The sequence below is a fragment of the Danio rerio genome, chromosome 8 (assembly GCF_049306965.1).
Source record: "Danio rerio strain Tuebingen ecotype United States chromosome 8, GRCz12tu, whole genome shotgun sequence".
Taxonomy (NCBI): Eukaryota; Metazoa; Chordata; class Actinopteri; order Cypriniformes; family Danionidae; genus Danio; species Danio rerio.
In genome coordinates, this window is record NC_133183.1 from 22,149,141 (window position 1) to 22,165,190 (window position 16,050).

General features: G+C 34.1%; 1 protein-coding gene across 1 annotated transcript in view; it reads right to left on the minus strand.

Moving 5' to 3' along the window:
* Window positions 1–12,366, minus strand: part of myo1f (myosin IF) — a 41,864-nt gene extending 29,498 nt beyond the window's left edge. Inside the window, exon 1 of the mRNA NM_001256671.2 lies at window positions 12,349–12,366. Within this exon, the coding sequence (NP_001243600.1) occupies window positions 12,349–12,351 (3 nt within the window). The 5' untranslated portion in view covers window positions 12,352–12,366. The remainder of the gene's footprint in view (window positions 1–12,348) is intronic.
* Between the last annotated feature and the right edge of the window lie 3,684 nt (window positions 12,367–16,050).

Consider the following 16,050-nt stretch of genomic DNA (forward strand, 5'->3'; position numbering starts at 1 on the left):
CTGCATCCCATCATGATGCATTTTTACATGGCGGACTTTGTAAGGGGAAAAACTGAATGCTTCCCTAGCGAGAAAACAGTTAAACAGACTATCTCCAGCGCGAGGATAAAGAACGAGCCTCCTCGATTCAGCCTCTTTATTTTATTTATTTTTTACATTAAAACATTTTACAGAACTAAACAGTGACAGCAGCAGTTATTAAAAAATCTAATAATAAAAAATAATAACAACAAGCAACACTACCAGTAAATTAAAACAAATTACAAAAAGACACACACATCAAATTTTAAATTTCAAAGGACACAGCTGGGAATACTATGTCCTGTTGCCATGCTTAGATACATAGTAATAGGTGCCCATCTTTGTCTTAAAATATCCAATTTGAATTGAAGTTGAGCCGTCATATATTCCTTTCTATATATTGATTCAGGTTTTTCTATTCAATATGCTTTTGTTGGAGGATGTGGCTTTATCCAAATTATTGTTATAGTCTTTCTTGCACTTAGTAAAAATACATGTAGTAAATATCTCTGGTTTTTATCATATACATCCTGGGGTATCCATTCAAGCAAGAATAACAGGGGAGTAAAAGATAGATCTAACTGCATAATTTTCATTATCTCAATCTTTGCCCCTTGGTAAAATCAATCTGCCTCTTTACTTTCTCTTTACTTTAATTTTACTCCTTTACTTTCGTGAATAAGGAAACAATGTTTTACGCACTCCACTGAAGACATTCATGAGCCTATACTTATTTAATTTCATTTGTTAAGCACAACGATTTGTTTCAAAACTATTTTTGAATTCAGTTCTAATTTCCAGCAAATGAATAAATGAACAATAATAATGAAGTGTGGTTATATCCAAACACACATCTTATTCTTATGATCATCAAACTGATGCATATGTCTCCAAAACCTGACAGGTGGACATATTTAAACTTGTTTTTATTAAAACAAATATGAATATGCATATAATAAATAATACTAATAATAACATTGTACAGATGCAAATTGTTCTGAATAAACTGAAAAAAGCCCGATTTTAAAAAGGATTTACTATTTGAACAACGATGTGCAAAGCGTGAAAATTAGGGTTGCTCTGGTCTGAAAAAAAGCAAATATAACTCTTGCGACTTATTGCGCTGGGTGTATGAATAGGGCCCTAAGACTTTTTACTTGCCTAATCAAAAAAAGTATAATTATTTATTTCTTATGTCACATACTTTAGGAATGTTATTTTTTTCAATATAACTTTTCTTTAAAAATAATTTTTACAAGCTTTTAAAACTGTATTTAATAAACTAAATGTACAACAGTCTGTCCAGGTCTACACTAAATGGTCAATAAATACACAGAGAACTTGCAAATGTTATTGTAAGGAAGACAGTTAAAGCATATAGATGAATAGATTTATAAATAGTGTTTTGCTGAAGGTTTTATGTAGAGACTGAAAGCAGTTACTGCAGACTGAATGGATGCCCATCTTCACTTTTAGTCTGCACCTCCCAGATGAGTACTACTGCTGATATAGCACAAGCATACAACCAAGTAAACAAGTAAAACCGAACATTAAAAGAACATGCCACCCCCCCCCCCCCCAGTCTATTTATCGCTTTAATATATATTTTTCCCTTCTCTCTCTCTTTTAAAATGTTATTTTCTTTTTTATCTTAAATAAACCATGTTGTCAAACTCAAATTTCAGTACTGACCTGTTTATATGCTTAATGTGTCATAGTTACTATGCACACCATATATTTGTGTTGTACAATATGTGGGTTATAGTGTGGTCTATTTATTATGTTTTTAATAAATTTTGTGCTGTTTATGTTTTATTTATACTGTTATTTTCTCTTTTACTCTTGCTTGTTTAAATTTCATAAAATCAGATAAATAAATCTTTAAATAATAATAATAATAATAATAATAATAATAATAAATATTTAGATGGATTGTTATGATTAGGTCCGTAGTTTTACAAAATAAGTAGGACTACCTACAAGAACATACACTATTTTGAACAAAGTCTTTATTTTTAGTAGTCGAAAAGGTTGACTAATAACATTATTAGATATTTAGGTGTATACTTTTCTATGGGGGAAATGGTCTAAATAAAAACAAATATATATATAAATATACAGTTAAAGTCAAAATTATTAGCCCCCCTGAATTATTAGTCCCTGTTTATTTTTTCTCCAATTTCTGTTTAAAGGAGAGAAGATTTTTTTTCAACACATTTCTAAACATAATAGGCAATTATTATATAACGATGGTTTGTTCTGTGGTGTAGACTAACGGAAAAAAATATAGCTTAAGGGGGCCAAAAATTTTGACCCCAAAATGGTTTTGAAAAATTAAAAACTGCTTTGATTCTATCTGGCTTAAAACAAATAAGACTATTTCCAGAAGAAAGAATACTATCAGAAATACTGTGAAAATGTCCTTGCTCTGTTAAACATCATTTAGGGAATAATTAGAAAAGAGAAAAAAAATCAATGGGGTGCTAATAATTCTGACTTCAACTGTATATATGTATATATATTTGTCAGACCTTTATGGAATGAAACAAAAACTATTAACAAAGTAACATTAATGAGTTATGTTAAGTAAGTATATGACAAAATAAGTATGTCTAAATTCACATAAAACTGCAAATATTGCACAACCCTGGCAAAATGCAAACCAAGGGAAAGAATTTGTAAGTGAGAATGATGTAATAATGATAATACAATTGTAGTAGACCATATATGGACAATTTGTATGGAAAATTAGACAGAACAAAATAAATAGGCCTATACCAACACAATAATATATGCTCGTTTTGAACACAGCCTTTCCTTTTATTAGCTGAAAAGGTCGACCAATAACATTTTTAAACATCCCATTTACAGCATAATGCTTCTTTTTAAAGTGTATTGTAATTATTGCCATAAACAATTTAGCAAAATTGATGTTAAATGACAGTTTACCCAGAATTATAAACAGCTAATTTTAATACTGGACACTATTTTCTGATCACTAATAAGGCAGCATGTCACGCTTTTGTTTCTAAATATACATCACACAAAATTGTTTAAAAACATACTGAATCAAGTGAAATGCTGACTTTGGAAAACATACAACATACAGAGCGAACAGAGACTTACAGCATCAGTTCCTCTTTAGTCTTCTTCCCTGTTGCTGAAGCATTTACCATCATATAACCATTGCTTGTTGCAGATAGAGAAGAAGAGGAGATAAAAGCTGAACCAAGGTGTACACAATCTTTACCAAAAAGAAAGTTGAAATCGTGAGTAAAAGTATACGCTAATTAAAGCAGTGTGGAGTGGCAAAAAAAAATGAATATAGTAAAATATGATCAGTGTTAACTAGTTAAATGTAACAGTGTTACGTAATTTATTTACAAAATAAAAGTAACAGTAATTAGTTACAGTACAGAAAAAATATGTAATTAAATTACAGTTACTTTTGAAAATGTTAAAGATTCCAAATAGGGTTACATCCGAATATGTTGAATAATCTAAATCTGTTGCTTTGCCTGTTTTTGATATGCACGATGCCTTCTGCTAAGGCCATTTAATAAAGAGCTGCTATTCTGATGCTTTTGATTGGTTTTCCAGTTTGAGGATTCTTTGTTTTTGCTGTAATATACTATAATTAGTTTCTATTTGATACAGCATATTATTTACAGTAAATAATTGAACTGAACAATTCTGCCTTATATGTTATATTGACAGTTTTATTGATCACTAAGACGTGATTGACTTGCATTTAGGTTGCTTCGATTTAAAAATTAAAATAACAAAATAGCTTAGATGTAATTTTATGGCAAATGCCACAAAAATCACCCTGCACAACTAACAACAATTTTATTTTGTAACATCAGTTTTTTGTTATAAGGTCTGGTTTTGTGGTGGCTGTACTTTAAAATTAAATAATATAATCTTAATTCAAGTGATGAGAGATGCTGAGATTCTAAGAGTAACCACAGCTATGGTAAGGTTACACCTGCTCAGTGTGTTAACACCTGAAAATGATTTAGTTGAAAATATCCATTAGAAACCTAAAAGTAATCAAAAAGTAATCAGGTGTAATCAGTTACTTTACTTTTATAAAGTAATCGAACACATACACTACTTACTACATTTTGAATATGGTAATTTGTTATCTGTAATCTATTACATTTCCAAACTAACCTTCCCAACACTGAATATGAAGAAAATCATTTAAAATAATACAGGCTGCCTTAATTATGATTGCTTTATTTGTTCAAATTAAATTACTATTATCTTAGATCAATTCATAAAGAAATTAACTGCCAAAGTTTTGTCATTTTCATGTGTATAAACTAAGTAGAAGTCAAAAAGTGCCTTGAGAGACAAAAAACATTTGATCTGTGACTAAATGACACAAAGATCGCTGCTTTTATTACCATAAAAATTATGTGACAGTTGTCAGTTAATACTGTTAAAAATAAGGGTACATGCTACCTTTAATAAGAGTACAATATAATGTTCGCCAAGCAACATAAAGATGGTAATTGGGTAATGAGGTCACTCAAACTTAATACTAGAGTAAATAACATTTACATATTTACAAAAATTTACACGAGACAATACAAAATGTAAATGGGTTAAGACAAAACAAAAGAGGGGTTTTTAGGCACAAAACAAAGAAACTGTAATCCAGCTTTAATTTTGCATCTTACATTCAAATGTGTTAAGTATTTTTTTATTGTTCATGAGCAAAATGTAAGGACTTTATTAACTATTTAATTAATTTGTTATGCGGCATGGTAATTAGCACTGTCGCCTTACAGCAAGGAAGGTGCTGGTTCGAGTCCTGACTCGACCAGTTGGCATATCTGTGTGGTTTGCATGTTCTTCCTATGTTCACATGGGTTTCCTCTGGGGTGCTCCGTTTCCCTCGCAAGTCCAAAGACATGAGGTATAGGTGAATTCATTAAACTAAATTGGCCGTAGTGTATGAGTGTGTGTTTGTGAGAGTGTATGTGAGTTTTCCAGTACTGTGTTGTGACTAGAAGGGCATCCACTGTGTAAAACATATGCTGAAATAGTTGATGGTTCATTCCGATGTGGCAAACCCAGATGAATAAAGGACTAAGCAGAAGGTATAATATTCATTCATTTTCTTTTCGGCCTATGAATGAACTGCCAACTTATCCAGTATATGGTTTATGTAGCAAATGCCCTTCCAGCTGCAACCGACACTGGGAAACCTCCATACACACTCATTCACACACACACACTACAGACAATTTAGCTTACCCAATTCACCTGTACCGCATGTCTTTGGACTAGTGGGGAAAACCGGAGCACCCAGGGGAAACCCACGCAAACACAGGGAGAACATGCAAACTCCACACAGAAACTGACCCAGCTGGTGCTCGAACCAGCAACCTTCTTAATGTGAGGTGATTGTGCTGTGCCACCATGCTGCTTGAAAGTAAATTAATGAATAAACTAATAATTAGTTAGTTTTTGCAAAGTTTTACCACTAAATTGTGTTTAGTTAATCAGTTTAATATTTAACTTCATAATCAGCATTTGTGGAGCTGAGTGTGCCTTACGAACTAAACATAACAATGACAAAACTTCATACCCATTTATTGAGTATTGCCTGCTTTCTCTAATAAACTAGCATTCTATTAAGTGCATAGAAATAAAAATAGACTTGACTTAACTTTCATGCTTATTCATTCATTAATTTTCTTTTCGGCGTAGTCCCTTTATTAATCAGGGGTCGCCACAGCGGAATGAACCATCAACTAATCCAGTATATTTTTTTACGCAGTGTAAAAGATTATTATTTAATTTATAATTTGATATCTCATTTTCACACAATAAATTAAAAACAAAAGTAGATACATAAATGTAATATGCTTTCTATGCGTCTAAAATCCCTTTTGTGAATTCAATTCGAGGCAGACAAAAACTGGACTTATAATCTAGTCCCATAATATAAACATATTCTGGTAAAATAGCATAGAAAGATAACCTTCAAGTGATGGGGATGAATGTAAATGAATAAAACAGATACAATTCAAATTCTTCCCACTACATTTGTACTAGCTGACCAGCCAAACAAAATGAAAATAAAAACTAACAATAAAATACTTTTTATTGTTCTAAAGTTACAAATAAACAAGGCTTTATAGGGGCAGCATGGTGGCTTAGTGGTTAGCACTGTCACCTCACAGCAAGAAGGTCGCAGGTTTGAGTCCCGCCCGAGTTTGGATGTTCTCCCCATGTTGGTGTGGGTTTCCTCCGGGTGTTCTGGTTTTCCCACAGTCCAAAAACATGCAGTGTAGGTGAATTAAATAAACTAAATTGGCCATAGTGTATGTGTGAGTGAGTGTGTATGGATGTTTCCCAGTTCTAGGTTGTGGCTACAAGGGCGTAAAACATATGCTGGAATTGTTGACGGAATTTTGCGACCTCTGAAATAGAGACTCAGCTGAAGAAAAGTGAATGAATGAATGAATGAATGAATAAGGCCTTATAAATTAAATGACTTCCTATTTCCTGATCTAGCGTTGTAAATTATTTATTTTTAAACCAAACCAGCATAAAAATATCATTTATCAAACATAATTAATATTTGTTTGCTAAATAAAGCTTCTCACTAACTAGTGAGTTTATTACTTACAGTGTTTAATTTTTTTGTTTATTGTTTTTTTTTTTTTTTTGCCTGGTTGGCAAATTGATCATTTCAAAACTCAGTTTACACATAGATGAATATAGTTAACACCGTTCATATAGGCTATATGGGTGAATATAACAAGTCCAAAATAACATTAAAAATAAATATTCATTATATGAACTAGGTGACTGAACTAGGATGGCTGTCTGTGGTTATTAGGACAGGAAGCCACAGACAGTTACCAAGCAACAGGCAGCAGATGTTAGGAAGTTAAAACCAGCTGTGTATCTGTGTCATTTTTGCTGAATTACATCCTAATGAAAGGTTAAACGTCACTACTAGCTCATAATCTTAATCTTAACTCTCAGCATCATCTGCAAAACAATACTGCTTGTTTGTGTACAGTGCCTATAGAAAATCATCAGTGTTGGGGGTAACGCATTACAACTTACTTGTTCTAAGTAACAAGTAAAGGAACTCCTTACTTTAAAAAAAATAAGTAAAAATATTTGAGTTACTTTTTTGAAAATGTAATACAAGTTTTAGTTTAATTAATTAGCTTTTAATAAATAAATTGCTGAATTAAAATAAAAGTAGTCACAATGAGTCATGCAGTCAGCAAGAGAATGAGTTCCTAACCCATCGAAGAAAAGGAAAAGGTGATTTATCTCAATGGACGGTGATTTTACTTAAGACAAATGGTACAAAAGTAGCAAACACATCGCTTTAAACTTTTATAAATCTATTTATACTGTTTGAGGGTGACGCAGTGGCACAGTGGGTAGCACGTTCGCCTGGGTCGCTGGTTCAAGCCTCGGCTCAGTTGGCGTTTCTGTGTGGAGTTTGCATGTTCTCCCTGCATTCGCGTGGGTTTCCTCCGGGTGCTCCAGTTTCCCCCACACTCCAAAGACATGCGGTACAGGTGAATTGGGTAGGCTAAATTGTCCATAGTGTGTGTGATAAGTTGGCGGTTCATTCCGCTGTGGCGACCCCGGATTAATAAAGGGACTAAGCCGACAAGAAAATGAATGAATGAATACTGTTTGACATGTATAGCTCTGGAATTAGGAAGTTGTCAGATAATATTATCCTAAAATATTTTCCTGTAATGTGTTTTTTAAAAGGTAAATGTAGGTTATACAGTGCGTTGTTAATTGCAAGCCTCAGCCAAGAAATAAAAAGTAACTTAAAAGTAACTCAAAAGTAACATAACCCATTACTTACCATAAAAAGTAACTAAGTATATTTTCGATTGTGATCTTAATTTTAAATTTTATATTAATCAAGTTACAAAAACATGTGTTTATCATTTGAGAAATATTGCCAGAATTAGTTTTTTCCTATCTTTTAATGATGCTAAGAAATTAATTGATGCTTTTATTTTCTCTCGGCTTGATTATTGCATTGTTATTTATATTGCCACTATTTTGCCAACTGTGGCCCACATTTGTTCTCAGTCATTTGGGCGAAATTGATCATTTTCCACATTGGGCTCACATGCAGATTACATTTTGCCACAGGTGCCAAATTTTTGCCTTAAATGGCCCATATATGAATTTGAATCTTTGGCCCCACTTTGCTATTGTACAGTTGGGCCACTTCAGGCTCACATTCATTTTGTTTGGGCCAAAGGAATACCACCAGTGCACATAACTGCCTAAAGTGTCCCACATTCTTATGCTATCTGGATAACTTCACTCACATTACATCCTGCATTCAAAAGACCTTCGGCATAAAGTTGTAGAAAGGCACTGGTTAAGAGAAGAGAACATATTAAAAGGCTGTAAATGTTATTTGGAATGTGATTTGATTTCAGGCTGTAAGACAAACACATTAATTAATTCAAAGGTGACGATTTTCCATAGGCACTGTACATATAATAATATCAAAATCATGAAAGAGACCATACAGAATATATCGAAGACTCTTATCTTCATTTTTTTAATTTGAATTTTGAGGTGAACAATGATATAGATCTTTACTTTTGATGTATCGTGCTAATATGAAACTGTGAAATGCTGTTCTGATTACTCTTCATTAGCTTGAGAATAAAGCTATGCTTGTTGCTTATTGTGCTGAAATGACTATATCATGGAATGACATCACTTTTGTTCCTCATTGCAACATGAACTAGACAATTAAAGTGGAAAATGCCTGAAAATAGCTTGAGCAGAGTGAAAAATAAGCATTTAAAAGCCTTGGCATCATCCACTCAACATTGAAATTGCAAATGCATAGTGAGTCATTCGGAAATGAGTGATTCTGATAGTTATTTTTTTAATAAATAAGGGAAGAAGAAATTTAATTCAGTGCACTACACATGACAACCTTGACAGATATAGTTAAACCTAAAATTTTTGGTTCTGCTTTGAGTTTGGTTTTCTTTTTTAAATATTTTCTAAATGACGTTTAACAGAGCAAGGTCATTTTCACAGTATTTACTATCATATCTTTCTTCTGTAGAAAGTCTTATTTGTTTTATTTTGGCTAGAACAAAAGCATTTAAACTATTTTAAGGTCAATATAATTAGCCTCCTGAACCAATACTTGCCTTCAAATGTCACTTCAAGCAGAGTGCTAGTACAGTATATTGAAAAATATTTAGTAAAATATTATGTACTGTCATCATAGCAAAGATAAAAGAAATCAGTTATTAGAAGTTAGCTATGTTTAACTATTATGTGTAATGTGTAACTATTATGTTTAGAAATGTTTAGGATGACAATTAAACCAAAATTGGGAAAAAATTGCAAATAATTCAGGAGTGCTAACCTTAACTGTATAAGTACAGATTTCACCTGTTGCGTTGTTATGTTTACAAAAGTAATTTAAATCATAAGTCACATGCTTTCAGATGGAGCAGCATTTACAACACAGAGTCACTGACAAACAAAGCAAAATCGATTTCAAACTCTGACAATAATGACACTGAGATAATCGTTCTGTGATAATGACAGCTGTTTGTTTAGCTTTTCAACAATGAACTATAGCTCTGTGTAGTAAATGTTGCATGTGAAATTACTATGTTTTAAAGTCACTTTAAACTTTAGTTGAGTGTTTGAAACAACTCCTGTGAGATGATTCCATAGTCATATTGGTTAATAAGTCAGGAAGAACGAACTCAATCGGAAACTAAAAGAACGAGCTCAGGAGACCAAGAGAACACAGAACGCATCCTGTGAGAAATGAGATGCTGCGTTCTTCCTGATGGTCACATGACCTTCTCGCATTATTAACTGAAAATTATGTAAACATTACAGAATTCATATAATGATTTAAACACAATATACACTATGCATATAGACTTTACAAATATACGTTGCACAATACAAATTAAACAGATTTTAATATGAATTTTAGCAAATAAAAACCCTTAATGTGTTTAAGCCTTTTAAACGATTCTCATGTTAATGTTTACTTTCACAGTTTCATCTAGGGAAAGTCCTGAGACAAATAATTCACATCTCTAAACTTATATTAAATATATAAAATGCTGCGCTTCCCAATTCCAGTCGCACTGACTTCTGGTACTTCTAGAGCGAGTTTAGTGCTCAAGTCTGCATCGATGCGTCCTTGATATCAAGAACACATCCAGGAACTTTCAGGCATCCTACGTTTTTGCGGACTTAGGTTTTGAAACTGAACTTTAGCAGTTGATGATGACGTTACACGAAAACATGAGGACGCAAGATAGCTGAAAAACGCATATTAAGAAACAGATTTTTTAAGTGTCTTCTTCATGAGTGTTTGTTTTTTGTATGAAAGCGCCCTCTGTCCTCTTAAAAGTAGATTAACTACTGATCACAGAACTGTGCTTCCCTGACCAGATGTGCATTACAATCACAGCTTTGCTCAATTGTGTTTTTGATTTCATTTCCATGAATCAACCTGCATTTAATTAAGATTAGAGTCCCATTAAAAGTCAAAAATGTATGAATCATTCTTCAAAGGTCTACTTTGGTGTAGCGTCACTACTGTTCCTCTTATAGAACTAAAACAGTGGAAAATGCATTCATCTTCATGTTCAAAAACTGGCATTGTGTGTCAATCAGAAATATCAAGACATTGTACAAGATAACATGACCTAATGAGATGAGGCAAGATAAAATGATGACATCTATTAGCAGGTGTGATAAGCAGTTCACAAACATGTACAAATAACCTTCTTCTGTGAAACACAAAAGGACAAGTTTTTTCAGTACATATAATATTCATTGGGTTTAGGTAACTCTAAAACTGTGTCAAGCTACATTGACACAATCCACATTGTAAAAGAGCTATAGAAATAAGCATAAACTGAATTGAATTGGTGTTTTTTTTATCTCATTAGAGAATATTTTATTCTTCAGCATATTTAAGGATGACATCACTTATGTTCCGCTTAGACAGCTAGATGGCAAGAACCAAAAAAGGAGAAAATACTTGACTGTGGCATGCCATATTCATATCCACAATCATATTCAGAAAACTGGCTAAGCAGGTCATTGTGATTTATTTAAAAAAATAAATAAATACCGAAAGAGTATCTTTTGAGTTTAACATATACAGGTATTTTCATTTTATGGTCAGAAGCTATTAAAACATATAGTTAAAAATACTTATTTCGGAATGGCCTCATCACTAGCTTCCCACTTTACAACCACACTTTAAAACTTGCTGGGTGGTCTCAAAAACCAAATATGTATAGACAAAACCCAATTTTTGGGTTAAAATGTAAAAAAATCCCGATATTTTGTGTTGTCCACGTGTAACCAAAATCTGAATTTAAACAACCTATTAGTTTTAAGAGTGCAATACTAAACGTAAACCTGCGATCTTGTAAACACCCAAAAAAACTCTTATGAAAACTGAGTTATATTTGTCTATACAATGAAAGTCACTTGCTTGAGAGTTTCAGAGAGTCCCTTCTAGAAAATATCTTCTTTTATATTCCACAGAAAAACACAAGCCATACATTATTATAACAACAAAGTAATTATTAATGACAGAATTTGTATTGTTGGTGACCAACAATACAAATAAGTGGTTCCTTTATATAAGTGGTTCCTGTTGGTTGAACAGTATCCTGGATCTTTTAGAGCTGACTGAGAAAAATGCAAGGCTTCAGAGAGCAGCAGTAGCAGTGAGGAAGTATCGAGGCAGGAACCGCAAGTCCCCTCTGACATACTTCCCCACTCCTCCCCTCCCACCTCTGGGTGCCGTTGCGAAAGAATCCTCTGTAAATCTCTCGCCGCACAGAGTCAAGAAAGTCACCGCCCCAGCATCAAACTGCTTTCCTGCCACCCCTGACATCATGAAAGCCTCACATTCCCCTCAGCAGAGGACACCTGAGCATCTGACTCATGGTACAGCAACCTTTGATTGATAACCAGTGTGCTAATAAATTCACAATAAACTAAGAGCTTAACTGGATTAAACTAAGAGGTTGATCAGATTCCAATATGAGGAATTGTTAGTGATGATTTAAGCTTCCTTTTCAGTAAGTTTCACACATACTACACCGAGTTGCTTCAACCATTTAGACTTTATACAGAAGAAAACTCTTCAAAGGACGATCAGAATAAGCAGTTGTGTATGAGAAAAACCTTTTTCACTCAGTTACTGGCATATTAAAGGGTGACACAAAAAATGACTGCAATTTAATCAACATAATCAATGAGAAAATAAAACTTCTGCCACTTTACCATTGTGCTGCTGCTGCTGCTTGTTTCTACTTCGTTTTGTGTTTCTTCTGCCGATGAGATTTTTGACAATCCTACGGTTTCTCAGCACCTTCCCATGACCAGCAGACTCTACAGCACAAGAGCTGTGAAGGTTTAGTGAAGGGAAGCGGACTGTGAGCACTGAGCACAGATCACTTCCTCAAACTCTCTCAACCCTGTAGGTGAGACAAGAAGAAGTTGCAATGCTGTTTCACCACAGGCTGTACACACGCATATATACGCCTACAAACAGACTGAACTCATAACTGGTCTTACTCATGGCCCCTTACGATCATTTGCAATAGGTTCCAGGTCAGCCGTTACTCTGAGGTGTGTGACAGGATGCAGCCCCTCCTGGTGAGTGAATGACAAAAAAAAAAACATATGAAATAAAAAACATACACACATCCTGCAAAACACCAAAACTGAACACACCCTCGCTCATGTGTGAACTTCTTTATTTTGTCAGTTTCGTTCTTAAGGGTTTACCTCTATGTCCTGATTCCTGCAGTGATTACCTTCCAGAGTAAGAGCTTTGATTAAGGGATGAATGGGACTTTGGTGTCATCTGCAACACTAATTTAATATATGCAAAGAAACATGGGATCGGAATGTGACATAAACATTTATCCTGAAGTTCCCTTTGTAGTAACTATTTTGGAAGGACTCTGAATATGCATGGTGAACATGATTGTCCTTATTAGCACTTCTGCTTGTGCAATATTGCATGCAGTCCAAGTAGGTACTACATCTATCTATTAAGCAGTCAGGGCACTGATCAGGGAGTCAGCCTTTTTAAAATCCTTCAAGTGCGCTGGAACATTTGCTCCCTGAAAACTCCCACAATGCAAATTGAAAATCAGGGAGCATTGATGCAAACTGTTTCCAATGGTTGATCAATGTTGCTGGTAGATCCAATTATTATACATTTTCCTTCAGGTTAGTCTCTTAATTATCAGAGTGGCCACAGCGAAATGAACCACCAAATATTCCAGCTTATGTTTTAAGCAGCGAATGCCCTTTCAATCTCTACCCAGTACTGGGAAAAACCCATATACCCTATCATTTAACCAATGCAAACACATGAACATTCACACAAAAATGCCAACTGGTCCAGCTGGGACTCAAACCAGCTACCTTCTTGCTTTGAGCCGACAGTGCTAACCACTGTGTCACAATCCAATTATTTATCTATAATGTAATGCAGTTTTTTTCCCCCAATGAGGATGCTCTTATGCAACATCAGTGTCCCAGGGCTTTACTACATGGGATAGTAAAGCATCCATTGCATGCACTCTTCAAAATCTCACTGGAGTTAGTTGGTCATTTGGGTACTTGCCTACAGGCTACTGTTTTTCACATACGATGAATTTGGACACCCTTTTCTGTTAACATACTGTTTCATATGCTAGGGAAGTATGCTATTTTGGATGCAGCGCTTGTGCAAGAGAGCTAGAAGAAGTTGTACAAATGTGAGATTTAGGGGGGAGTTTGTAACAGAGGCCAGTTAGTTACAAAATCACACTCCTGTGGCTTGAAGAGTCAATCTAACTTCTTAAACCTGGAGTTAAGTATTAACAGAGTTTAGAGCAGTCGCAAATAGGTGGGACCTGAGTATCAAGTAGGCTGCACAAACTTCCTCGAGCTTTTGATTGACCAAATTAAGGCCTTGTACATGACAGGGAGTCCAGCCTATTGTGCTTTATTATTGTCTACACCTATCCATGCAGAGCTGTGGCCCTCCAGAAACTGGATTTGACACCTGTGCTTTACAGCAATGAGTTTTTTATTTATGTGCACATTCTCAGCACCCAGAGATGTCATCCTTCTAGCGTAACCCAACCTACTGTTCTTGTAGCCTAAGTCCCTCCCATTTAGAGGTCTCCAGACAGCAGCGATATATACTTGAAAACTAGACGCTGTGGCCTTTGGAATAGTTGTTAGCACACCTGCTTCTAATAAATGACACAGATGGTGGTGAAATTTACACAGGTTTTAAGAGAAGTGTGAATATTCCTTACTCATATCTCAAGAGATGTTGACTGTGGACTTTAGCATCCTTACTAGTGTTCCAACTAGTTTCTCTCCCATGCCAGAAACACCTGATTGAATCCTGTTTCAGAGCCAAGAAATGGAAATGGTGGATGGGAGGAAAGTAACACTCCCTTCCCTGGCCTCAATAGGCAAACTAGCAACTACACTTTCAGAAAAAAAGGTTCAAAACCTGTCACTGGGGTGGTACCTTTTCAAAGGGTACACTTTTATACTTTAAAAATGCACTTTAGTACCTTAAAAGTATAATTTTGTACCATTAGGGTACACTTTTATTTTTTGATTGTACTATGAGGTACACATTTGTACATTTGTACCTATAAAGTACATATGTGCCCCTGTAAGGAACAATAGTATTCCTTTGAAAAAGGTACCACCTCAGTGACAGCTTTTGTATCTTTATTTCTGAAAGTGTACATTTAAACATAGTGGTCTCCAGCATCTTAGTATGCATTGTAGCCAACATTGGAAAACTGTTGTTAAAATCTTGTTTGGAGCATTGAGAGAGTTGGTGCCGTGACCCGGACCAGAGTGAAAGTTAGGGAGAATGTAACAGAAGTCCGCTAATAAGAGCTGTACAAATAAAGAGTACTCCCATGGCCTCAAGGGCAAATAAATGCTTTGATTTGTAACAATAATTATATAAACAGCTGCTGTTAGTTGGTTTTTATGTACAATATAGCAGGAAGCTCCAGTGCAAATGGATGTAGAATGGCTTACACCCACATACTTGAGGCTTGACACATTTGTAAAAATAATAATAATTGTAAATATATATATATATATATATATATATATATATATATATATATATATATATATATATATATATATATATATATATATATATATATAAACATATATATATATATATATATATATATATATATATATATATATATATATATATATATATATATATATATATATATATATATAAACAGACAAAACTATTTTATTTGTACACAATGCATCTTTTTATTCTGCATTTCAAATTCATTTCAACTGGTCTAAGTACAATTCAAATGGCATAAACTACATCACAGGTACAGCACGTTACTTATGTTAAGTCCAAATAAACAAGCGTGACTTCATTTCCAAAGTGAATCTACAAATGTAGGAACAAAGCAAAACATTTTAAAAATGAATAAAAACACACAAAGCTTGCCATCAAAAGCAAAACAGCAATTTACTTTCACATAATAACTGTACCAAATATATGATTACAAAGTTAGTGTCTCTGCAGACTTTAACAACAATTTTAGTTTTCATAGAATCCTGCTTATATTTTTTTCTTTAGCAAATGTATCATCTTTAGAAAAACAATCCCTACAATACATATATAACATAAATCTTGAGATTATGACAAATAAAGACATAGCACCATACTGTAGCACCACAGATTAGCCATCAGTCCTCGAACAGAGGCCATCTTCTCATGATCTGCTCTTCAAAAGAGAGTGCTGCCAGGACCCAGGACAGGGAGAAGGTCTGTAATGGCTCTCTAACAGTGACTGATACTAGTAAGTTGATTCAATGGCAAGATTGGGCTGAATGATGGTATATTTGGGTTAAAACTCGATGAAACAGAACAGATTTTGGAAGGAAATTCAATCAACATTTTGAATTCCC